The sequence below is a fragment of the Microcebus murinus genome, chromosome 18 (assembly GCF_040939455.1).
Source record: "Microcebus murinus isolate Inina chromosome 18, M.murinus_Inina_mat1.0, whole genome shotgun sequence".
Taxonomy (NCBI): Eukaryota; Metazoa; Chordata; class Mammalia; order Primates; family Cheirogaleidae; genus Microcebus; species Microcebus murinus.
Genome location: NC_134121.1, coordinates 17,149,836 through 17,174,386, shown reverse-complemented (window position 1 = coordinate 17,174,386; position 24,551 = coordinate 17,149,836). Strand labels below are relative to the sequence as shown.

At 56.9% G+C, this 24,551-nt stretch overlaps 1 protein-coding gene across 1 annotated transcript in view; it reads right to left on the bottom strand.

Annotated features, from left to right (window-relative positions):
- The window catches only part of PITPNM3 (PITPNM family member 3), a 90,042-nt gene extending 67,104 nt beyond the window's left edge, over window positions 1–22,938 (bottom strand). Inside the window, exons 1-2 of the mRNA XM_012779159.2 lie at window positions 22,871–22,938; window positions 6,375–6,470 (exon numbers count right to left, since the gene is read on the bottom strand). Coding sequence (XP_012634613.1) covers window positions 6,375–6,470; window positions 22,871–22,892 — 118 coding nt within the window. The 5' untranslated portion in view covers window positions 22,893–22,938. The remainder of the gene's footprint in view (window positions 1–6,374; window positions 6,471–22,870) is intronic.
- Window positions 22,939–24,551: the final 1,613 nt, after the last annotated feature.

Genomic DNA, 24,551 nt, shown 5'->3' with positions numbered 1-24,551 from the left:
CTCTGCTCTCGGTCAAGCTACCCAGGGCCAGATGTGCCCTGAAAATAAACCCGGGTCTACCATCACCACCAAACTCACCCTCACCCTCACCCCGTCCCCGGCCCTGCCAACATCCTCCTCCCTGCGGCTGCCAGGGCCTGTCCTGATTGAGTGCATTCAGGGAGAGGGGTTGCTGTTTAGATGCCAGGAGCAAAACCAAAGGAAAACAAATATTTCCCATCAAAGTGACGGAATGGCCTGGACATGATAGCCAACAGGGTCTTGCAAGGTTTAGAAAAGAGCCTTCAAGGCGAAGTCCCACATCCTCATTTCAAGACGCAGAGCTGCGCACCTGGCCACGGTCACACAGAACCTGGGGGGGGGGCAAGAATTCGGATCTCCTGCCTGGTGCTAGACCAAGACACTCGCACTAAGACCACCTCCTCGCAGGTAAGTGCATGTAAGCACCTTTGTCCGCACCTTGATGTCTGACGACTTTAAAGACAGCTGTAATTGAAGTGTTCTTTGCATCTAAGTGCAAGGTTAAAGGTAAGTATGCAACTGATATTTTCTCAATAAAGACATTCATTTTGCTATAGAAACAGACCATCAGCCTGGTGCAGTGGCTCACACCTGTAATCCTAGCACTCTGGGAGGCCAAAGCAGGAGGATCACTTGAGCTCAGGAATTCAAGACCAGCCTGAGCAAGATCAAGACCCCGTCTCTACCAAAAATAGAAAAAAATTATACTGGCGTGGTAGCATGCACCTCTAGTCCCAGCTACTCGGGAGGCTGAGACAGGAGGATCACTTGCGCCCAGGAGTTTGAGGTTGCTGTGAGCTATGATGATGCCACTGTGCTCTACCCAGGGTGACATGTCTCGAAAAGAAAAGAAAAGAAAAGAAAAGAAAAGAAAAGAAAAGAAAAGAAAAGAAAAGAAAAGAAAAGAAAAGAAAAGAAAAGAAAAGAAAAGAAAAGAAAAAGAAAAGGAGACCATAAAGCTAGCTAGGCTTGACATATCCAGCCACACCCCAAATAAACTCATCTGACACCACAGGGGCCCCTCTTGCCCCAGCTTTGCATCCTCTCAGGGATGGAGACTCCAAAAGACACTGTCATTTCCCTCTAGGACTTAGCATTTCATGGCCAGGAACGCTATGAAATCAGGGCTGTCCTAACAGGTCAGCCTTCCCTCCTTGGGGCCCACCAAGCCCTTGTTACCCACAGCTACGGGCCAGACCACCTGTCACCCAGCAATCTTCATCCCCCATGACAAGGGGCTCAGCCACTCCAGGTCCAGTCATGGTTCCATTCTGAGGGTCCATCCTACGCTAGAGATTCTGAGTTCTGTGTCTCTGGCCTCCTCTGGGACAGGAACAGGAGTAGCCAGGCCAACGCCGAGCCTGGACAGGAAAGCAAGTGCCTCCCATCACACAGGCGACTGGGCTGAGTCTCCTCCCTCTGCCTGGGGGGCCGTGGACCCCCAGCAGTGAGCCGGCACCTCCCTGCCTCACCCTGGCCACACGGGCCTTCCTGCTGTCGCTCAAAGACGCCAAGCTCATGCCTCCCATAAACGCTTTGCAATGGCTGTTCCCCTTGTCCAGAATGCCCTTCCCCTAGACCAGCATGTGGCTCCTTTGTCAATATTCAGCTCTCAGCTCAGGGCCACACCCTCTGGGACCCTCCCCCAGACACCCACTCACTTTCTCACATCCCCTTATGTTATATGGGGGGGGTCTCCATTTTTTAAACAGCATTGCTGAGGGATAACTGACATTCATCAACTACACATATTTTTTTTTTTTTTTTTTTTTTTTGAGACAGAGTCTCACTTTGTTGTCCAGGCTAGAGTGAGTGCCGTGGCGTCAGCCTAGCTCACAGCAACCTCAAACTCCTGGGCTTGAGTGATCCTTCTGCCTCAGCCTCCCGAGTAGCTGGGACTACAGGCATGCGCCACCATGCCCGGCTAATTTTTTAAATATATATCAGTTGGCCAATTAATTTCTTTCTATTTATAGTAGAGACGGGGTCTCGCTCTTGCTCAGGCTGGTTTTGAACTCCTGACCTCGAGCAATCCGCCCGCCTCGGCCTCCCAAGAGCTAGGATTACAGGCGTGAGCCACAGCGCCCGGCCTAACTACACATATTTAAAATGCACAGTTGGATACGTTCTGACACACGTTCATGCCCATAACTACGTCACCGCAATGGAGACGGTGAACATGTGCCCCCGTCCCCGGAAGTTTTCTCCTACCCCTTTACTCCTCCTTCCCATCCACCCATCCCCACGTGGCCACTGATCTGCTCCTGGCACTACGGAATAGTGTGCACATTTCAGAAGTCGCACGTAAATGGAATCACACAGGATGTGCTCTGCTTCAGCTGGACTTACTCTGCGTAGCAGGATTATTTTGAGATTCGTCCACGTTGCTGCATATTATCAGTAGCTCATTCCTTCCTCTTGTCCCACAATTTGTTTATTCACTCACTTGTTGATGTACATTTGGGGTACTTTCAGTTTGGGGCTATGATAAACAAAGCCCTAGGAGCCTTCTCAGGCAAGTCTGTAGGTTGACATGTGCTTTCTTTTACTCGGGGGCAATGCCCAGCAGCTGGAGGGCTGGGTCACATGGTGTTAAGCAGGATGAACTTTCTAAGCAGCTGCAACCTATTTTCCAAAATGGTTGGACCAGTGTACGTTTCCAGCAGCAGAGTTTGAAAGCCCCAATTTCCCCACATCCTGGGCAGTAGTTTTAATTAGCCATTCCAATTAGCCATTCTAATAGGTATGTAGGGGTATGTTATTGCGGCTTCCATTTGCATTTCTCTAATGACTAATGATGCAGGGCATCTTTTCATGTGCTTATTTGCTATTTATATATCTTCTTAGATGAAGTGTCTGTTCCTTTATGTTATTTTGTGTATAGTAACTCTCAGTATAATTTATTTGCTTGCACATGATTGTTTATCTGCTCGTCTTCCCACCCCCCACCTAGCGCCACTAAGCTATAAGCTCCATGAGGCTGGGACACAGCCTGCTTGCTCCTCTGGGCTCCCTACACCTGGAATAGCACCTGGCACTTAACGGGCGGATGCTCAATGAATATTTGTTGAAGGAGTGACTGAATGAGGCTGAATTCTGTCTGGCTCCTGCACTGCCTCTCTGTGTGGTCCTGAATTAATTTTCCGGGACTCAGTTTCCCAGCTTGTAAAATGGACCAGGGGTGTTGGACTCAAAGTCCTTGAGGGGCCTCCCAGCTCAGGCTTGGTCTGGGTTTGAGGCCTCATCTCCTCTTAGCCACCTGGGGTTCTCCTTCACTCTGCACCTTCCAACCTCGGCAGAGCAGGGAGGTGGCCCCCAGATAGCCTTGCACTGTGGACAGGAGACGGAGTGGCACTTCTCTTGAATCTGGGAGCCTGGACCCCAGAGCCCACCCTGCAGCATCCATTCAGAGGCACGAGGTGCCCCGGGGCACAGGCCTGCTGCCTCTGCCCACAGAGCTGACAGGGAGTTGTCATGGACCCCGAGAGCGACACACTCCTGCCGGACTGTTCCCCAGCCCTGCCCATGCCTTACATATGCAACCAGGGCCCCCAGAACCCAACAGTCTCCCCTCTGTTCCCTGACCATAAGCTCTAAGGGCCTCTCATCCCTCCACATACACCTGGCGCTGGGCCACTGGGCTGGCGCTCATGGCCACAAGGGAGGGAGGAAGACCCCAATGTCAGTGACAAGTCAAAGGAAAAGGACCGACCTGGACACTAAACTCCTGGGTTCCAGCCCCTTCACTCCCACCTCGATGTGTGATCTTGGGAGGTCCTTTCCATGCTCTGGCCTCAGTTTCCCCATCAGTGCATTGAGCAGGAAGAGGGCAAAATGTTCCAAGGGCCTGTTCAGAGCCGACCCCCAGCAACGTGGAGGCTGCCAGGCTAAATGCCCATTGGTCTCTTGTTCCTCTGGTTGTTTCTGTATCAGTCGGGGTGCGCAGGAGTGTGGGGGTTACAACGGGAGTTACAGGCAGAAGCGGAGGCACATTCCCGGGAGCTCTCAGGGACAGAAGGATGCCCAGGTGGCAACGAGGTTGTGCCACACCCAGACAGCATGAAGCCCAGAGTGGTCTGCCAGCGCTCAGCTGGGCTATGCAGGGAGACACAGACGGGGTCCCCTGTGGACACCCCACGTGGACCAACCACTGGATTGGACATTCATGGTAGCCAAGGAGTTATCTGAGGGGCTCACAGGGAAACCCAGGGGCTCCAGAATAGAGCAGGGCCGGAGTTGGCGTTGGCCCCACAACAACTAGAGTGGGAACTATGGGAGCAGCAGCAGGCCCGGCCCAGCCTGAGCAGAGGACAGAGACGATGGCCAGGCTGGGGCTGAGCCTGGGCCAGAGAACAGAGGGCAGGGATGCTCAGAAACCTGACACCCATGGCCTGGCCCGGGACACAGAGCCCCGGCTGGGTTGAGCTGGACCAGGTTCCTGGGAGAGAGGAAAAGCATGGCTTCGCTTCTTACTGCCTCGAGCCCAGAAAACACGCAGAGCCCCTTGTCCAGGGCGGCTACGTGGAGCAGAGAGGAGGTCAGGGGTTGGCAAACCAGGACTAAAGCGGCCCCGGCAGCTGCTGGGAGGATCCAGTGCTCAGGGCTAGAGCGGCTCTGGGCAAGGCGAGATGGAGGGGGGCTGCGGAGACAGGAGGTCCTCTGGCGTGCAGAGAGGTGGAAGGCGGGGAAGAAGGGGACAGCCTAGAAGCTGGGGAGAGTGCAGGGAAGAAGAGAAGGAGATGAGGAGAAAAAGAAGAGAGGGCAGGGCCACCAACAAGGAGGAGTGGGGGATGCCAGTTACTGCTTGCAGAAGAGAGGTGAGGTCAGGGAGGAGAGGACAGAGGGGTGCTGGGGAGCAGCAGCCAGCAGGGAAGTTTCCGAGGCTCCTTGCAGGAAAGGGCCCCGAGGGACAGAGCTGACCCTCGTGCCACCCACAGACATCTCCCAAAGCAAGCTGCCATCGTCAGGTGGCAACACGGAGCCCTGATGAACTGCAAAATCGTTTTAAATGAAAGTCTAAGCATCAAAATGCTGAAGCCGCTGTCACACTGTGAGTTAGTTGCCATGGAGAAACTCGGCCCGGCAGCCACGCCAATCAGACGCCAGTGGGAGACAGGTCCCACACGGGCTGGGTCAGGGCTGGCACCAGGGAGGGGGTGCTCCACCCAGAGCCAGGACAGCTCCCCACCTGCCAGCCACGCTTCCCTGAAAGTCACCCGAACTGGATATTCTCCAATTTTGAAGGCACAGAGCTGATAGGGAAACTGAGGCTCAGAGGAAGGGAACAACCTGCCAAGGCCACAGAACAAGTCGATGGCCTGGCTGAGCCCACATCCCAAGTGTCCTGCCAGAGGTCTTCCCAGGACGTAGTCCGTTTCTCTTTGAAGACCCCACGTGCCAGGCATTTCAAAGCCAGCCCAGTCTCAGGAGTAAGTCAACACCCTAAAATGTGGTGACTTCCCAGAGTGGGGCCGAACAGGCTGAGTGGGCACAGGGGACCCTGCTGGGCTGGGGAGAGGCCATCGGTGCTTGTCCCCGACCCCGCCCACCCAGCTGAGCACGGCTGGTAAGGGTCTTCTCTCCCTGGCTGCAGATTGCCCCGCACCCGCCTGCGTGCTCATGCCCCTGAGCCTTCGCTCGGGCTGATCCCTCTACCTGAAACGCCCACCCCATTTGATGCCCCTTTCTTCAATCCCAGCTTAAAGGAGGCGACCCTTGCTATGCCCCGTGCTAGCCACGCCACGATGCACAAGTGATTTCCTTGGCCCCTCTTCTCCCACCTGGACATCGACAGTCATCTTTCCCACACTCCTTGCACCTGTGAGGCTGATCTGAAGTCACATATGAGTCGCAGGTGCAGCCCCTGCAGCCTCATCTCTCACTCCCCTCCCCCCAGCTCACCCCTCTGCCAGGTGGGCCTTCCTTCAGTTCCTGGAATGTTCCGCGTCTTTCCTGCCTCGGGGCCGTCACACCTGCTGTCTCTCTTCACCTCCAGCTCCTTCCTACCTCTCAGCTCTGCAGAGAGGATGCTAACGACATGACACCAGGTGCCCCCACCGTTCTCTCCTGTAACATCTGGTACTTTCTACTTGAAGGCACCATTCCCCATTTGCAATTGTATTTTCCCAGGTCGCTGTTTGCTGTCTGCCTCTCTCTGCCGGACCCCTGGCGTCTAGCCCAGTGCCCGGCACGTGTTAGGGGTGCAGCCAGTATTTCAAAGATCGAACGCTGAATGCCGAGCCCCTGCTCCCGGGACACTGGCAGGATGGGCACGTACGGACTGTAGAACTGCAGAGAGGGAGGGACGCTAGCGGGGCTTCCAGGAAGGGCGCCAAGCCAGGGATGTGACTCACCTCTCGCATCAAAGAATTCATCATCTGAGCTCTCCACCGAGTCGCTGAGGACATTTCGAAGGTGCCAGGGGGCACCGCCGCCCGGGGGAGGGCCACCTGCCAGAGGGAACACATCCGTTAGCCAAGCCTGAGACGGCGTCCCAGCATGAGGGAGGTGACCCCAGACCCTGCACCTCTGTGCATCTCCCTTCAAAGCCCAGACTTCACGGAGCCCTCCCTCTCCTAGGCTTCCGTTCAAGCCCCAAAGCCTCTCTGAGAAAGCTCGGCAGGGCAGAGGTGCTAAGACTGAGGTTGAAAGTAGTTAAGGGACTTTTCCTAGAGACTCTGCCAAGCACTGCATCAGTCAGCACAGGGTAAGATGCGCCGTGTTAACGAATGATCTCAGCTGCTTAAAATAGCAATGGTTTGTTTCTCGCTCACACACAGTTTGGAAGGGGGATCTGTTCATCGTGGCCACACAAAGGCACCACCGCCTTATGATGTCACCATCTCAAAATGAAACTCCAAGTTCTGCCCAGGCAGAGGAGAAGAGCACAGAAAATCACACCCAGTCTTAAACACTTCTGCACAGAAATGACACACCGCTGGTCACATTGCACACATGCTGGCCACCAGGCACACATGTCCTGCCCCCACAGAGACCTGGGTTCTTGTATTGGCAATGGTCCTGCCTCAGTTTCTCCATCTGTTCAATGAGAAACCTGGCAGAGACTGTCCTCTGAAACTCGTCCACTCAACGGCTATTTGAGGAGCCCACCTGGCAATGGTCCTGCCTCAGTTTCTCCATCTGTTCAATGAGAAACCTGGCAGAGACTGTCCTCTGAAACTCGTCCACTCAATGGCTATTTGAGGAGCCCACCTGGCACACAGTAGGCATCAATAAGCAAGCAAGAGGTAGACATCCACCCCAGCCATGCCAGTTCGCCACACCCTGCCACCCTGCAGCATGCTGGCACTGTCCCCTGCCCAGGTCCCAGAGCATAAACCGTTCCTGAAGGCAGAGGCCAGCCCAGGTCCCCAGGGACACAGCCCCTCCTGCCTGTCGCCAGCACTGGCCTCATCCACCACACACTCCCAAAGAAACACCCAGCGTGTGCTCCGCGGCTTAGAGCCCAGCCACCTTTAGGTGCAAATCTGGGTCTGCCCCTTAGAGGACCTCCCCATGGGGATCCTCTAAGCTGCTGATCCCTGCCCCTCCCCCCCCCACACACACACTGGTGTGACAGGCTGGCTCAACAATTTCCCACCCTTGGGCCCTGATTTTTTGCAATGAGACCTAAGAACCAAGATGCACCCTAGCTGTGTATTTGTAACGTGGATATGGGACAGTTTTCTAAATGCATGTGGAGGAAGTTCTAGCCAGCACAATAAGACAAGAAAAAGAAAAGAAAGGTATACAGATGGAAAAAGGAAGACATAAAACTGTCTTTATTCTCAGATAAAGACACGATTGTCCACATAGAAAGTAAAAACTCTATAAAATCTATTTTTTAAAAACTCCTGGAACTAATAACTGAATATAGTAAGATAGCAGGATATGAGTCAACAAGCAGAGGTGGGTTGCATTCCTATATGCTAACAGTGAGCAACTGAGACTGGAAAATGCAAAAACAATACTGTTTCCAATTGCACAAAAGAATACTGAGGCATAAATCAAATATATGTGGAGATTTCTGTGATTCAAAACAAACAATTACTTAAAATTCTTCCTGAGTTACATTAACTGTTTTCTCAATCAACAGATACTAAAGGTCTAAAAACTGTGTTAGCCTATGCTATATTAACATACTATGTTAATATGCAAATATCCCTTGCTATCCAGATCTACTCCACTCCTAGGATGCTAGAATTTGACTAGTAAGGAAAATCATATCCTCATTTATTCGGCTCCTGAGTTTTGGAAAGTCAGCAGAGAGTTCGCCTAACCATGGAGTCGCCTGAGGATTTATCCGGATCTATTCGGTTCCTGACTCTGAACCTCTTGCAAGGGCTCAGCAGGAGGCTCCTGTGAGTGGTGGCATCATGCATGTACCGTGTACATCCCAAGAGCACAGGCAGGGACATTCCCCCTGGTAACTCACGTGTGGGAGTCCAGGGGGAGGACCGGGCAGATGGGAAGGCCTCAGGGAGGCCAGGCCACTGTCTCTGAGGAAGCAAGTTCTCCCAGCCAGGGCTGGGCAGAAAAGGAGGGACCTGGAGGGCATCAAAGGGGGGGTGGGGTGTTCCCATTCTCCAGGTGCTGCTGGGTGCTGGGGACACCGTGGTGAATAAAAGGGACAGGGTGGGGCTCTCACAAAGCTCACATTCTGCAAGTAGAAGAGGAATGCCCACCCAGATCAGGGAAACGACAAAGACAATTTCGACGTAAAACCTCTCCCTTCCTACCCCCACCACGTTGTCCTTCCTCTAATGTCTCTTACATGTAACTGCAGCCTAAAGATCAGCCAGGCTCGAGCACGTGGGTCTGTACGTCCACACAGGGAGCTTGAGGAGGGAACCGGCCTCAGTTATCAAAAGAACTTTGTCACCTATTCCAGTTGCAAATGCTAGACCGACTTGGAACCTCTTTCTCCTCAAATTCATAGCTGACATTCCTTTTGGATGAACCCTTTACCTTATCACTGTGATTTTCCTTTGTGGTCAAAATACATATTTGAATTTCTTTTCAAAGGCATGTTTTATCTTGTTTGCTAGTGTTCTCCTTATTTTCAAAATGCATGCCTGCATTGGGCATTTTATTTTATTTTATTTTATTTTATTTTTGAGACAGGATCTCTCTCTGTCACCCAGGCTAGAGTGCAGTGGCATCATCGTAGCTCACTGTAACCTCAAACTCCTGGGCTCCAGCGATCCTCCTGCCTCAGCCTCCCGAGTAGCTGGGTCTACAAGCACCCGCCACCGAGCCAGCCTGCACTGGTTTTTAAACGCATACTGTTAAGTTTGTTTAAAGATGATACAAGGTCTTCCCTCCCCTCAGGCAGGGGCTGCCCAAACAACTTCTGGAAAGGTGTTGGGGTGGAAGAAACCTCAGTCATATACGCTTGTATTTTATAAGGAACCTGTAAAATGGATACATTAAGCAGCAGCCGTCAGCTGACTTCTGATGTGAGCTGCTCCCTGCATCTCTCCTCCAGCATGCAGATTTTTTACCAAACAGCAAAGGTCACATTTCAAAGAAGGAACTGAGCAATGGACAGAATGTCTCAGGAGGGGTCAGAGGGGAAAACTTTTCCGAAAAGGTATCAGATGAGCTGAGGCGTGAATGATGAGCCAACCGTGCTTAGTGCATGCGTGCATATGTGTGTGTGTGTGCCTGCACATGCATGAAAGCTCATGCACATACATGTGCTATGGACAGGGCAGAAGGTGCGGGGAAGAGCCTTCTTGGATGCAGGAAGTGCAAGCGTGAATTTGCACATGAGCTTGGCATTTTTGAGGGGCAGAAAGAACCCTACATAGCTGGAACCAATGGCCGAAGGGGACAGGAATGAGAGGAGGCGACAGAGGAAATGGAACCAGACCTGTCACAGACGGAAGCTTGCAACAAGTGAGTTTTAAGTTTCCTCCCATGGCCCAGTGTCTATCATCTGCAAACTTCAAGAAGAGGGACATGCAGATGCCCAAGAGGGTCAGAAAGTCTCCCGGGGGAGAGGGCTGCAGGTCAGGTGTGCTGAGGCCACACAGGTGCCTGAGAGTCAGAGCAGGTGGGCATGACGGCCCTAGAACGTTGAGGACAAAGGCCCAGCAGCACAGCCTTCTTGAGGTGGGTCCCTGCTACATGTCTCCGCATTTCCTGGGTCCAGTATGTTGTCCCAGGTGGAAGGGGGCCAAGAAGTGTTTGACCAACAAGTGAATGAAAACAAATGATCTGCTGAGTGTGCCAGATACTGTCTACATATCCAGGTCTCATCCAGAGCCTTCCAACCCAAGCCCAGCGGAGTGGGTGTAATGAATCCCCCCGTACAGCCGAGCAAACAGAGGCTCAGAGATCTGAAAGCGTTTGCTCCAGGACATAAAGTTGGTAAGTGTCGGAGGCAGGATTTGAACCAGATCCGACTCCAGCATTTGTGCTCAGGACCACCCGGCCGGGCCCCTCTGCAGAAGAGCTCAGGGTGGAGGCCCAGTCTTCCCCTGTCTCCACCGCCTGCTCTCTTGGCCAATAACAGCCCTTCCACATGCTGCTGGCTAGCTGGGCAAGGGGCCAGAGGCCTGCCCCCGGCTCCTCACGGGGGCCTCAGCCCTGGGGGCTCAGCTCCCCCAGTTCTAGAACCATCTGATCACCAGGTTTACAAAGTAGTATCTGGGTATCCTCGTGTCGGTGGGAAAATCTAAATGGACGTGTACGTTCCTATATCGAGGTGTCTAGCATTACCCAAGCATCTGTCGCTGTGTCTGCATGGCTGTGTGTGTGCGCACGCGTGCATGCGTGTGCGTGTGTGTGTGTGTGTGTGTGTGTGTGTGTGTGTGTGTGTGTGTGTCTACACTCCTTGGAGAGCGTGAGCTCCCCAACCCACCACTCCCCCTGGCTAAGGCTCTTCCTAAGACACACTCATGCACGTGTGACCTCATATATTCTCTCACTCTCTCGTTCTCTTTCGTTCCCTCTCTCTCCCTTCCTCCTTCACAGATGAATATAGACTATATAGTCTATAGAATATAGACTAGCTCCAGCTATGGGTGAAAATTTAGCAGACAGGTTAGAACACATGGGCCTTGGAGCAATACAAACCTTGGTTCAGGGCCACCACTTACTAGCCTATGACAGGAAGCAAGTTAACTTCTCTGAGCCTCACTTTTCTCAACTGTAAAATGGGTATCATAATCCTTCCCGCACTGTCAGGAGATTTAAGTGATATCAGCCACCAAAGCGTCCAGCCTACTGCCTGGCACTTGGGACAGGTGGCCCTTGTCAGCTACAGGAGCAAGGATTGAGGCAGGGCAAGCCCACCTGGGGGGCTTCCAGACAGCTGCCAGAGGCCCTCCCCAGGGAGCTCCTTCTGTGTCCCCCACATTTACTTAAAACCCCAAATCAGGATTAACGAGAAGGGATGACCCAAACTGTCCCCTAGCAATCCAGAGAGAAGCAAATGACCCTTTGTCCCAGCGATGCTGGCACAGCTCCAGGCTGGGCCCTGAGTAAGAAGGGCTGCTGGGAGCCACCCCCTCCCTCTGGGCATGTCTACCCACCTCAGGTGCACGTGGTGTCCTAGGCCTGGTCATGGGCCTGGGTGTCCCTAGCACGGGTGCAGATCATTAGCTCCGCCCTCCACATTCCCCATCTCAGCCCTGGCTCCCAGGTACACAGGGACAGGCAGACAGGCAGGCAGACAGACAGGAGCCTTCGGTGAGTGCCCTGCCCTACGCCGAGGCCCCCAGGGCAGCCCCAGCCTGAGGGCAAAATCCCCACAGGCCTGCAGGGAGACGCAGGCCAGTGCCTATCTGGAGGGAGAGGCATTCCGGCCAGGAAAGCCCTGGCTCGGTGAGGGGAGGGATGAAGGCGTTGGCCTACTCTTCCTGGGCCAGACCTAGGGCCAGATGGTGCCCGGGAGGAAGGAGTGGGGGACAGAGATGAACTGGAACGGCCCCGCCCTTGGGAGCACACAGGCCTGCACCACCTCACCTGTGTCCATGGGCGGCCCTGGGCAAGGGCGGACCCCACCTCCCAGAGGCAGGGACCCCGGGAGGCTGGAGGGGCCCAGAGGCTGCCTGGAGCTGGGAGTCCACAGCTGAGAGATAGGCCAAAGCAATCGAGCCATTTCCAGGAGAAGCTGGATCTAGCACTTTCTCCTCAAGAGTAAGGAGCCCGGCTCATCAGGGCAGAGGACGGGATATGGGCATCTGTTGGCAGCCATGGCCTGGGGGCGTGCAAATAACCTGCAATTTCTAGACCTCCAGGGAGGAGCGAGAGCCTCGAGTGTGGCTGTGGGAGATACAAAGCGCTGGGCCAGCGTCTGCACCTCCTGGCCTGCTGTCCCCTGTCTGTGGCCTCAGAGTCCACGCCCAGCCCTGCCCACGGCTGCACCTGCAACCATGCCTGGCAATGCCTGTCGGGCTCAAGCCACGAGCACCTGGGTCTCACTCCTGGCAATCAGTGTGGCTGAGCGATTCAGGCCCTGGGACCTCCCGTGGGCAGTGAGCCCCGTGGACTTGTGAAGCCCAAGCACACACCTGGCTCACATGAGCACACACATACACACACACACACACACACGCACACATGCACACTCTTAGACTCACACTCCACTGCTGTCAGCTCTGCCCTGGGGGCCCTGGGTCCCTAATGCAGAATGTGGAGTGCAGACTTCAGAGAGCCTCCCACAGACAGGTGACTCTGAAGGCCACCCCCTCCTGCCTCTTCCTCCCTGGAGGGGACAAGCGTCCCACTCCCGCTTGGGCTGGTTCCAATCCCAATCCTGCCACTTACCAAATAGTGATCTTAGTAAAAGGTACTAAACCACTCTGCGCCTCAGTTTCCTCCTCTGTAAAATGGGGGCAGTAATCGCACTTACATAGTGTTGCAATGAGGATTAAATGAATGAATATTTGAAAAAGGTTTAGCAGAGTTCCTGGCACTCCATCTGTGGTATAAAAAGGTTAAGTAGGCCGGGCACGGTGGCTCACACCTGTAATCCTAGCACTCTGGGAGACCGAGGCAGGAGGATCGCTCGAGGTCAGGAGTTCGAAACCAGCCTGAGCAAGAGCGAGACGCCATCTCTACTAAAAAACGGAAAGAAATTAGTTGGACAACTAAAAATATATAGAAAAAAATAGCCAGGCATGGTGGCGCGTGCCTGAAGTCCCAGCTACTCGGGAGGCTGAGGCAGGAGGATTGCTTGAGCCCAGGAGTTTGAGGTTGCTGTGAGCTAAGCTGATGCCAGGGCACTCTAGCCTGGCAACAGAGTGAGACTCTGTCTCAAAAAAAAAAAAAAAGGTTAAATAAAATAATAAATTAGGATTATCCCAGGGCTTTTGTTTGGCTCTTTCACAAGTGGAAGGGTCCAGGGGCAGGCCCTTCTCCTCCACCCGAAGGCTGGAAGCGCCGGGCCCTGCCCACACTCCGGGGGCCGACCCCTCTCTCCTCCACTGCCTGGGCTGTGCCTCATCTGCGTGCACACCTGGCTCCCTCGGGCCGGGGCCGCTCTCCTGCTAGCCTCTCCTCCCACCAGCGTGGGCTCCGGTGGCACGTCCACCGGGGAGCCTTCCGCACCACGTTCTTCCTCTCCCGGCCTTTGCTTCTGCAGGTCCTGACACCTGGAATGTCCTCCCTGCCCCCGCCCCACCCCCAACTCCCATTCGCTCCTGAAGAATCAGCTGGAAGCCTTCCTTGACCCCTGAGGCTGGGCTGCGTGCCTGCCTCCTCTGTGCTCCCGTGACGTCCAGTGTCTGCGTCCCTCAGAACCGCCATGTGCAGGCCGGGCTGACATCTGCCTGCCCCGCGGGGTGTGGTTCCCCTGGGCAGACGCCTGGTAGGAAGACGGATCTGTAGCCTCTCCCGGCAGAGGGCAGGGCACAGAGAGGGCTCTTGCCGTGCTCGGTGCGGCCCAGCACAGGGCAGGTCTCAGGAAGGCACCCTCTCAAAGGGGCGTCCCATATGGCATGTCCTCAGGCTTCCTCCCTGGGTCAGGGTGAGTTTGGGGACCAGACCGGTCCAGGGCCAGCCAGCCCACACCCAGCCTTGAAGGGGCTGCGGAGCCACCCAGGGAGGGACGAGGCCGGGAGAAGCTGCTTCCAGAAAAAGGCATTATTGAAAGAAACCAGCGCTGGTTGGGGGTTGGTTGCTATAGAAACCTGTCCTAACTATCTCCCAAACTGCTATATGTGCCACTGATGAGCTTGTTTGCTGGGCTGCTCCAGGGGACACACCGGGAGCCCTGGAAGGGCCCACGTGCTGGGGTACACAGCGTCTGGAAGACCCAGGAAGGAACCCGCTTCCGGGCAGGTCCGTGAGTCCCACGGGCAGCGCATTCAAGGGTCGCGGCTGAGACGTCAGGCTGCAGAGCCATCCTGAGACCACTCGGGTCCCGAGACCAGCCACGGCCCAGTCCTTTTCCTCAACCACAGCCCTTCACGCTTGGCCATAAATTGAGTCACAGCCCTGGCCACAGACCAGCCACAACCCCAGTCGCAAACCACACCATGGATGTGACCACAGACCCAGCTACACACTGAGCTCTGGCCCAGTCCCGGACCAAGCAACACGATCCGTCACACACTGAGCCCCGATCCTGGCCGCAGATGGTGCCCAGCACAAGCAGGGGGTTACGGCCAACAACTTTAAGCATATTCTCACAGTTAACACTCCAAACTCCGAACGGCATCGCATACTGCCGCCTGGGATTTCCACGGCCCTCACTGCCTGCCATCTTCACGGCGGCCCAGGGAGGTCAGGAAAGAAAGGCTTACGACCCCCGTAGACAGACGGGAAAGCTACAGCTCAGAGAAGAAACCCTACTGGCCTCCTGCCACACGGCCCGTTTCTGGGGAGGGGTGGCGGGGGAGGGGGTTAGGCCCCAGCCTACAAGCAGTGCACAATCGGCCAAGCCAGTTGCTTTGGAAAAGATGTGCTTTTTGAAGACCTGCTGCTATGTCATAAATATGCCATTTAAATACCCATTAATTACCTTATTTAGGAGATAATTAGTGATTAATAGCTTTGGCTATCTATTGTACTTTCATTTTCATTGCTCTGCCAATTAGGCTCCCAACAGTTCCGAGTTATTTGGAACAAGTCTCCGAAGGCCCAGATGTCCCCCCGTGTCCCGCCAGACTCTTGCTCCATAAGGAGGAGGCCCTCTCCTCCCTCTAAAAGGAGCTTCCGCGGCACCTGCCACCGTGCCACTGACAGGCTCTGCCACCTGCAGACTCCTCGGGAGGGTGGCAGGGCTGGGGAAAGACGATGGGGGAACAGCCCAGATGACAGGACAGAGGGAGGCATTCCTTCCAATCCTCCCAGGAGCCCCTTGCAGGGAGCTGAGAACAGAGGCTCAAGATCTAGGTACCAAAGCAGGCGACGGGGAGGCCTGTTTAGAATCACAGACTCCTCAGAGGATGCTGGGGGCTCTTCAAAGACCACTGCCTCACGGACAGGGACAGCTTTTTGGTAAAGGGATCAGAGGCTACCATCAGCCTAAAGCAAACGGCAGGAGGGGGGGGCAGCTCCAACCCCTCCCCCCCCAGCAAGGGCCAGTGTCACTCCACATGGGCAATTGCCACTCGTACCACCTGCCACGTGGGCAACTGCCACTCCTACCACCTGCCACTCTAGGATTGCTATTGAGCAAGGATGTGGCCGGGGGCTGCCTTGGCCCCCAGGCCCCTCCCTTTGGTGCCAAATCACAGTGCCAGGAATTTCCAGCCAGAGCCCCGGTGACAGGGCTGGATAATGCTCTCACTGCTGCTGCCGATGATACTATACAAGAAGGAAACAAAACGGCGGCAGGGGATAAACACCCCCCTCACGCTGGGCAGTAATGGAGAGGCTGAAAATAGCTCTTTTTCCCACAAGGGATGATTCCAGAGCTGCTCAGCTGGGACCAGCCCCACGGGGGGCAGGCGGTAGGAGCAAGAGTAGGAGAAAGGGGAAGAGCAGGAAGCCACAGGGGCTACAGCAGAGCCACCGGCAGTTTTGAGCAAGGAGAGCGGTGATCTGCACCAATCCAGAACAATCCAGAAAAGGTCAAAGGTGCATGGGGGACGAGTGGCCCCAGATGCTCGGAATTTCCCAAAGAGACTCCTAGAACAAGCGAGCGCGCACAGGCCCCCATCCCGAACACCTAGGTCTCTCCCCGAGGAGGGCAGGAGCGCAGGACGTGACTCGCTCTGCAAATACCCAGAGCCGAGCAAACACCGCGTCAGCAGCAGACGGCTCAGAAGAAGCCTCTCAGATCCACCAGAATTCAGCGCCCCTCCCAGACAGAGCCCAGCGCGTTTCTATTTTTGCCTCCAACCCTTGTTTGGCATCCCGGCTAACAGACGGCTACTTCCCCTCCTTCCAGAATAGCGGGTCATCTGGGAAGAGGGGCACCTCCTCTCTGGCCTCTCTCGAGCTCCCTGCCTGCTAATAGACGGGCGGACCTGCTCCCAGGCACCCTCCCCTGGCCGGGGGTCTCCTCCTGCCTCGGCTGTTCTGCTTGGCAGCCCTGGAGAAGCCTCACCAAGACGCCTGGAGAGAGCAGCCTGACAGCCGGGAACTCTGGCTTCCAGAGGCAGAGGCGACCCCACCTGCCCCCACCAGCCCCGGCCACACCGACTACACCCCCTGGAGCCCTGAATTCACCCACACTGTGCTGACTCGAGCCACAGAGAGAGACCCCATGTGCCACACCCTGCACCCTTCCCCAGCCCCAGACTGAGCCCTGATCGCGGCCACACGGGCTCCCAGCCTGGCCTCAGGCTGAGCAGTGGCCCCATGTACGTGTGAGCCTCAGGGGTGCAACCCTGGGACAGCCTGGAGGCAGAGGCTGGAGGGGGTTGGGGGTAGGAGAGAGACCCAGCTCCCACCCCTGAGCCACGGACAGGCAGGGGGCTCCCGCCCGCTGTCCACCCTCCCCACATGAGTACCCTGTGGGGGCCGGTGGTCACACAGCTGTGCGGGCCTCCACAGGCACACGTGGGACCCTGGAGGTGGCATTTACCTCCGGAGTGACTCACTAAGGCTCCCATTCCGTTTGCAAAAGGGGGTGCAATTTAGCATTTTCTTTCTCTTCAGAAAACAAGAATTTTAAAAGACAGGGAGTGTAGAGAGATTTAAGGGAGTGGGTGGGGAGCTCGGATCCCATTTGATTTCCAGACTCATTTGTTAATGCATTCTCTCCTCCCCCTCCCACCCCAGCCTCCCCCCTTCCACGGGGCTCCCAGCTGCAGATCTGCTGATGGGCTGGGGCTCCGGACCCCCAAGGAGGCAAATGCCCTCCACATCCAAGTCCTCGGCACCCCAGTTATGCATGAGTGGAGGTGAGAGCTGGGAGCAGGCGAGGCCCCATCAGGGTGCAGGAAAGCCTGCAGAGAGAGAGGCCAGGAGAGAAGAAAGCGTGTTACAGCTGCAAAGAAGTTGACGCTCATTCTGACCCCCAGACTCTTCCTCCCTCTCCCTTTTACAGATGAGGAAACTGAGGCACAGAGGGTGCAGTGCAAAGTCAACCAGTGCCAGAGCAAGGGTTCTGCTTTGATAGACAATTTAACCCCTAGGAATGTTGACTCCAAGAGCAGAAGAGACCTAATGTCTAATTCCGGCTTTGCTTCTAAGTTTACGTGTGATTCTAGAACTAATCATGTAACCCTTCCGGGCCTCAGTTTTCTCATCTATAAAATGGGAATAACATTGGCCCTACCTCAAGGAGATGATGTTAAGCCATTGGCTAGGAAAGCACGTTGAGAGCTGCTGTAAGAAATGAACCAGATTGTTCCCAGGATGCCAACCCCTGACCTTTCCTTTTTCTTTCTTTCTCTCTCTCTCTTTCTTTCTTTCTTTCTTTCTTTCTGTCTTTCTTTCTTCTTCTTTTTGTGTGTGTGTGTGTGTGTGTGTGTGTGAAAGAGTCGGTTTGTCACCAGGCTACAGTGCAGTGGCATCAGCCTAACCTCAAACTCCTGAGCTCAAGCAATCCTCCTGCCTCAGCCTCCCGAGTATCTGGGACTATATAGGTGCACAACACCACCACACCTGCCTAATTTTTTCTATTTTTAATAGAGACAGGGTCTGGCTCTTGCTCAGGCTAGTCTTGAACTCCTGACCTCAAGCGATCCTCCCACCTCGGCCTCCCAGAGTGCTAGGATTACAGGCATGAACCGCCACACCACGCCTAACCCCTGATCTTGTCATCCCTCAAACCAAGCCTAGAATCTCAGAGAATTCCTGGAAGGCAGCTGAGTCCTACTTACCAGGAAGTCCCCAATCCCCAAAGCCCAGGAGTTCATGCTCTATGTCCTCAGTGAAGGACCCTTTGCCTTTCTGGTCTCAGTCTTCCGACCTTCATAATGAACAGATGGGAATGGAAAATCGCCAAGACTCTTCTGGGCACATCTCCACACACTCTCCACACTCTAAGATGCAGGTGAGACAGCATCACACCTTCTGGCCAGCATGATGCAGACATGGCCCAGGCAAGGAGAAAGGGGGGAGGGTCTAGCCACGTCCTCACATTCTATGTCCCAACGCTGGACTCCCAAACACAGGCCAAGTCACAGGAGCCTCCAGTGACAAATAAGGGGTTCCAGGCCCAGGGTCACATGCTTGAGGTAGAACCTCTGTTTGAGCTGCACCATCCTTGGCTCATGCAATGACACCATAGCCAGAACTATGAGGCAGCAAATGGTCTCAGGGTGGGACCTGCTGGGTCTGCTGTGATGACAGGTAATTCCACAGGGGCTGGTGGCGTATTTGCATGGGAACACGAGACGTGCCCAAGCTCCAGCACAGCCCGGACTGCAGGGAAGCCCAGGAAGGCATTTAGGAAGCCTGGAGTCTGGACACCGGTGTCTGATTTGCCCCTGGCCTTCCTGCTGGGGACCAGAGAAGGTGAGTTTACAATCCCCTTACAGAATGCGATGTCCCTCCCAAGATACACAGCAAAGCAATCCTGGTACCCCGGGCCTGTGAGTTTCTCAGAGTCGTGCCTCAAATCCCCTGGCACCTCCCCAAAGTCTGAAGGATCCCAGCGCTGGTCCCCTTTCCAAGCTTCCCCGTGTTCCCTCCTCTGAGAGATCCAGCCACTGGTCCCTGCCCCCGAGAGGCACAGAGCAAGGGTCCAGGAGTAGAGCTGGCTCTGAGACGGTATGGGGACACATGCCCACCTCCAGCAGGACCCCCAAAGGAGGCCAACTCAGCAGAGCAAGGTCCAAACCCAGGCTTTGGAAACCCAGGCTCTGCCATCTCCTTTTCTGTGATGCTGGGCAAATGCCTAACCCTCCTCGGGCCTCAGTGTCCCCTCTTTAAGGAGGGCTTTGAACACAGTAGCTGGAAGCGTCCCCTCCCAATCTGACACTGTAGGATCAGCATTTCACTGACTGAGATGACTAGGTTTGATACACGCCAAGCGCCAAGCGAGGCCAACACCTGGGAGTGCCATAAACTGGTTCCTCCAGCCTGGAAGACCCAGCCCTGTGGCCTGGGCTCTGTCTCCACAAACATTCCTACCGCAGCCTCTGAGGCTCCAAGACCCTCTGGGCTGCCCGCTGTGTTCCTGCCCTGCCTGGGGCCCTGGGGCCTCCCTCCTGCACTGTGCCACCGTGCCAGGGTAGCCAGCCTGCAGGGGTGCAGAGGGAGAGCTGCAGGAACATGCTAAGGAAGGGAGGGGCAGCCTGGCTGGCAGGAACAAGAACAAACCCTTCCCTACACAGGCAGCTCCGCCAGGCTGGCCTCTCTCCAGCTTCCCAGGAGCCCTCGTGGCAACCAGAGGGACCTGTCGAAACACCCAAATCTCCCCATGCCGCTCCCTCTCCCGCACTCTCCGCAGCGCCTCTGAGCCCCTCACACCTGTCTAGGGACCCTCCACCCCCGCCAGACACATTTTTCACCCCCTGGGCACCTCCTGCCCACCCTCATCCCCCACCCCTAGCAGCCCCCCACATTTACACGTGCACCCCTTCCCATACAACCTCCTCGCCTTTGTTCAAGCCATTCCCCGCCCCTGGGGACCTCCCCAGGGGCCACCTAAGGCCCATCTGTTTCAAGCCACTCACTGGCCTCCTCCGCCCCATGGATGGCTCTGCACTGTAAATTATCACTTCCTCCATAGAGCTCCTAAATCCTCCCCTTGTCCCCCACACTTGTCCCCACCTCCCTGTCTCGGGCTAGATTGGGAGACCGTAACGATTCCTGTCTGTGTGAATGAAATCTCCCTGGAGACTGGGAACCGGTAGTAACCCGTTTGGATCCACCCTCTGCACATTTTTCTCATCCTCTCTGGGACCTAATTACATTGTCTCTCATACCTGGGCTTTCCTGGCAGCATGAAAACCTCCCTTCAGCTCCCGTGTGACACTGCTGGCGCAGCCAAGGCTAGTTGCTCAGGCTGCACACTGCACAACTGCAGGGGAGCCATTCACTGGGCCACAGTGTGATGACCTGCAGTCAGGTTTCGTGGCAGCCCTGGGGCCCAAACCTCTACCTCTTCCCTGAGCAGGTGACCTACTGGCCAGTTTTCAAAGGGAACACTTCAGAGGTCATAGAACAGACCCCTAACTCACAGGCCAGGCCCCTACAGCCTCAACTCCTGGCCTTCAGCCTCCCTTCGTTCCAGCGTCAGCCCCCAGAGTGAAGGCCTGCTCCCTCCTGCCCATCTGCTGCCATTCAAGGTAGATGGCACTGAATAGCCAACCCTCTGTGTTACATCCCCTCCTTGGGCCTCAGTTTCCCCAGCTGCAAAGAGAGAGGCTTGGGCTCCTGATCCGGGGCTCCCTATTTTCTAAAGCTCACTAATTTATTCCCCACAGATTTTGCCAGTGGGGGGGAAATGTGATTCCCACGTACACATTACTGTGTGGCCCTTTTCAATTCGATAGGTTCCGGAGCCTAAAGCAGAGAAAGGACATTTATAAAATGCGCAGGAGCCCGAGACAGGGAGGAGTAGTCAGATCTTGCAGGGTCGCTCCCAAAAGACTCCTTGGGGCAGCAGCTCATTATGGGAGAGGAGCCTGGACAGCTAGGGCGGCGGAGGAGGGGAATCTGTGTTGCCTGGAGGTAAAAGGCCAAGCATGAAATTGCAGCAGGAGAAACAAAATGTTAGAGCAGCACGAGGCATCGAGGCATCGGTGCTCAGAGCAGGGCCGTTTCTCCACCTGTCACTGGAACAAGTTCCCGCGGACTCTCAACCTAGGGACCGAAGGCCCCACAGGCTGGGACTGGCACTTCCATTAGGTGAGGGGGGATGACCTACCAGGACAGCAATGGAGAAAATCATTAGAGTCCAGGAGATCCGGCTCTGAGTCCAGAACCTCTAGGCCACCTTGCTGGGACTATTTCTCTGAGTGTCTGTTTCCAGATGTTTCAAAAGGGGGAGAGTAACATTTCCTTCCTCCCAGGATCACTGCACAGCAAAGCGCTCAGCAGGCTGCCTAGGACCTAGTACCAGACGAGCGGCGATTGCTGTTAACTGCTGTCGTGATGACAGTGCCCTGGAGGTGACCTGTGTTCACAGTGTCCAGGTGCGCACACGTGCCCACACACACACACTCGCAGCATGGCAGGTGGACGGGACACAAGCACTGCTATGAGCCCTTTATGCGGAGTAGAGGTGAGTAAGGACCCCGGCTTGACAGAGGGTGAGGGAGGTGACGAGCCTCTTCCAGCCTGCTAGGTGTCATCTACCTCACAGTGCCTGCCTCAGGAGGGGAGAGGGGAGGGGAGTGAGAAAGGGGGTGTTTAGATGTGTTCCTCACTTGCTGCGTCTCACACAGCCAGCCCCACCCTGGCAGGACTCCCCAGGGACAGAACCGAGTGCCTTCTCAGGCACCTAGATCACACGCTCGAGCTTGCACGGGGAGACTGGGGCCCGGCCCAGGGTCCCAGGCAGGGCTCGGGCATGCGGGTGGTATTCACGCCCAGGGTGTGGACGGGTGAATTCACGCTCATTCCACCACTGTCATGCCTGGTCCTAGGATGGCATGGCACCTGCGAACGTCACAGGTTGGGATTCTCACACACCAGCCTCGCAGGCAGCACCGCTGAGACCAGGCTTGCTGCCGCCTACCGCACGCCGGCCTCCCCCGGCACCGCCGGCCCAGTGGCAAACAGGGCCGGGTCCCCCTGACCCCAGCGCCCAGCTGCGGGCCTGGCCCGGCGCAGATGCTGATGAATGAACGTCTGGCTGGATGAATGAACGAATGACTAACGCCCACTCCCTCAATCCACGGGCTACACCGTCTGCGCCTGGCGGAGGGCAGGGCCCACGGGACCCCAGGAGGGGCCCCAACTTCAGACCTCCGAGGCACCTGAGGCTATGCTGCCCGGGGTCAGGTGGGGGGTGGGGCGGGATGGCTCAGTAGCGGGCGCAGCGCGGAGCACCCTCCTTCCTGAGAAGGAATCTGGGTCTCCTGACTGAGCTGGGGGCGGGGGCGGCGCGATTGTCGCGTCCTGGATAGAGCGAGTGGCAGGACAAGGGGGCGCGTCCTGGTTTGCGTTGGGGGGCGTGGGACGAAGCAGCGGCGGCGGCGGGACATCCCCTTCGGTCCCCGAGCCCGGTCTGCCCAGGGCCTCCGGAGGGTGCGGATAGCTCCCAACAGCCGGACTGGACTGGGGCACCGCAGACCTGGCGCTTTCCAGCGGGGCCATGGAGAGGGGGACGCGGTGTCCCACGAGGTGACCGAGGTGGCAGGAAGGACGGGGACGCGCGAAGCCCCCTCTCCAGGCGCCGGGGTCCGGCCCCGCCACTGCCCCCTCCCACCCTCCCGGAACCTCCGCCCACCTGCGCGAGGGGCTCACCTGGGCCGGCGGCCCCTCCTCGGGACGCGCAGGTCCCTCCCCCGGCCACCGGCCCTGCCCTCCCGGCGCCCGCCCTCACCTGCACGGCCCGCCTTGGCCATGTCCCGGGCGGCGGGCTCCGGCTGCGCTGCCCGCGCTCCTCGCGGCTCCCGGGCCCGGCCCCGGCCGCTGCGGCGCCTCCGGCCCGAGCGGACTCCGAGCGCCGCGCCCCGCGCCCCCGCCCCGCTCGCCTCGGCTGCCGCCACCGCAGCCGCCGCCGCCTCGCCGCTCCCTCCCGCTCCCTTAAAGGCGCCGAGCGGCGGCCGCGCCGCCCCCCCGCGCCGCCGGGGAGGGACTGACGAAGGAAGGCGCCCAACGCCGCCCCCGCGGGCCCGCACCCCCGCCCCGGGCCGCGGCCGCCGCGCTCCAGCCCGCTCCGCTCCGGCCGCGCGGCCACCGCAGCGCACGGGGGGCGGCAGCCCAGGGGCGACGGCGACACCGGACCCGCGCAGAGACGCGAAGCGGAGACCGCGTGAGACACCCGGAGACAGCCAGCGACACTGCGGTCCAGAGATGAGGATGTGGACCGGGAGACAGGGGCGCAGAGACGCGGCGCTGGAGAGAGACACTCCTAGAGCCCAAACACCACCGGGGAGAGACACGCATTCTGAGAGATTAAGAGCAGACCAGAGACCCGGGGACGGGCCCGGGAGGGAGCGGCAGAGCGAGCGGGAGAGGAGGAAGTCAGGGACACAGGGAGGCTCCCGCGACGCCAAGAGGGAAGTCGCTCTGGGATCAGAGACAGGCGAGGGCCACCCCCCCCCACCACCCCCCCCCCCGCCATCACTCCCCACTCTGTGGCTTCTGGGTCATTTCTAGGGTCTGACCCAGCCTCGGAATAGAAGGGATTCCTGCGACTTTAAAGGAACACGGAAATCACAGGCAAATCCCACCTGAGGTTGGGCTGGAGCAGGGTTTGAGGAGCCGGTGGCCTGGCGGTGAGCAGTACCTCCTCCACTCCCGCGCCTGGGGTGCAGACATTCCGTGAGCAGGCCTGCGGTGCTGGGGAGATTTGGGTTAGGACTCCTCCCTACTGGCAGCGGGGATCCACAGTGCAGCCCCAACAGAGGGCAGGAGATAGTCTGGTTTTTGAGGGGTGCCTGGGAGGTAAGGACCCAGGTGGGAGGCCCCCCCAGGGCACAGCAGGCCTCTCCCAAACTCAGGTGGGGCCAGGTGTGTGGGCCCAGGAGATGTCTGACCAGCCTTCTGCAGCTCCCAACATGCCCCCAAACCAGCTGCCTGGCTCCCTGCCACTGGATAGGGGTAGAGGGTGACTGTTCCTCAGCTGACTTTTCAACCTCCACTGAGCCCTCTGTGGGGAAGACATGCCCTGCTTCTCTCCCAGGAGTTGGTACGGCTAAAGCCCAGGAACAGTCTGCAGCCAGGCATCCACCCGCCCTGTCCCAACCCACCTGCCAGGGAAAAGGTCCACTGGAGAATTCCAGCCCTGGGCTAGCTAGCGATGGTCCTGCCTCCAAGAGTCCCATATGCTCCTCTATGGACATGGGGCACACATGGGGCTGAAGGAGGCATTTAGGCCAGCGCCCCCTCTGGGGCTTTGACTCCATCCACAGGTCCCTGCTAAGCAGCCCCCAGCTCCTGGCTAGTCATGTCCATGGTCAGGGAGCTCAGCACCTCCAGCGACAGTCCTTCCTTCTCTGGGCAGTGCTGGCTGCGAGAATGTTCTTTCTCACCTGAGCTGACATCTGCATCCCGTGCGA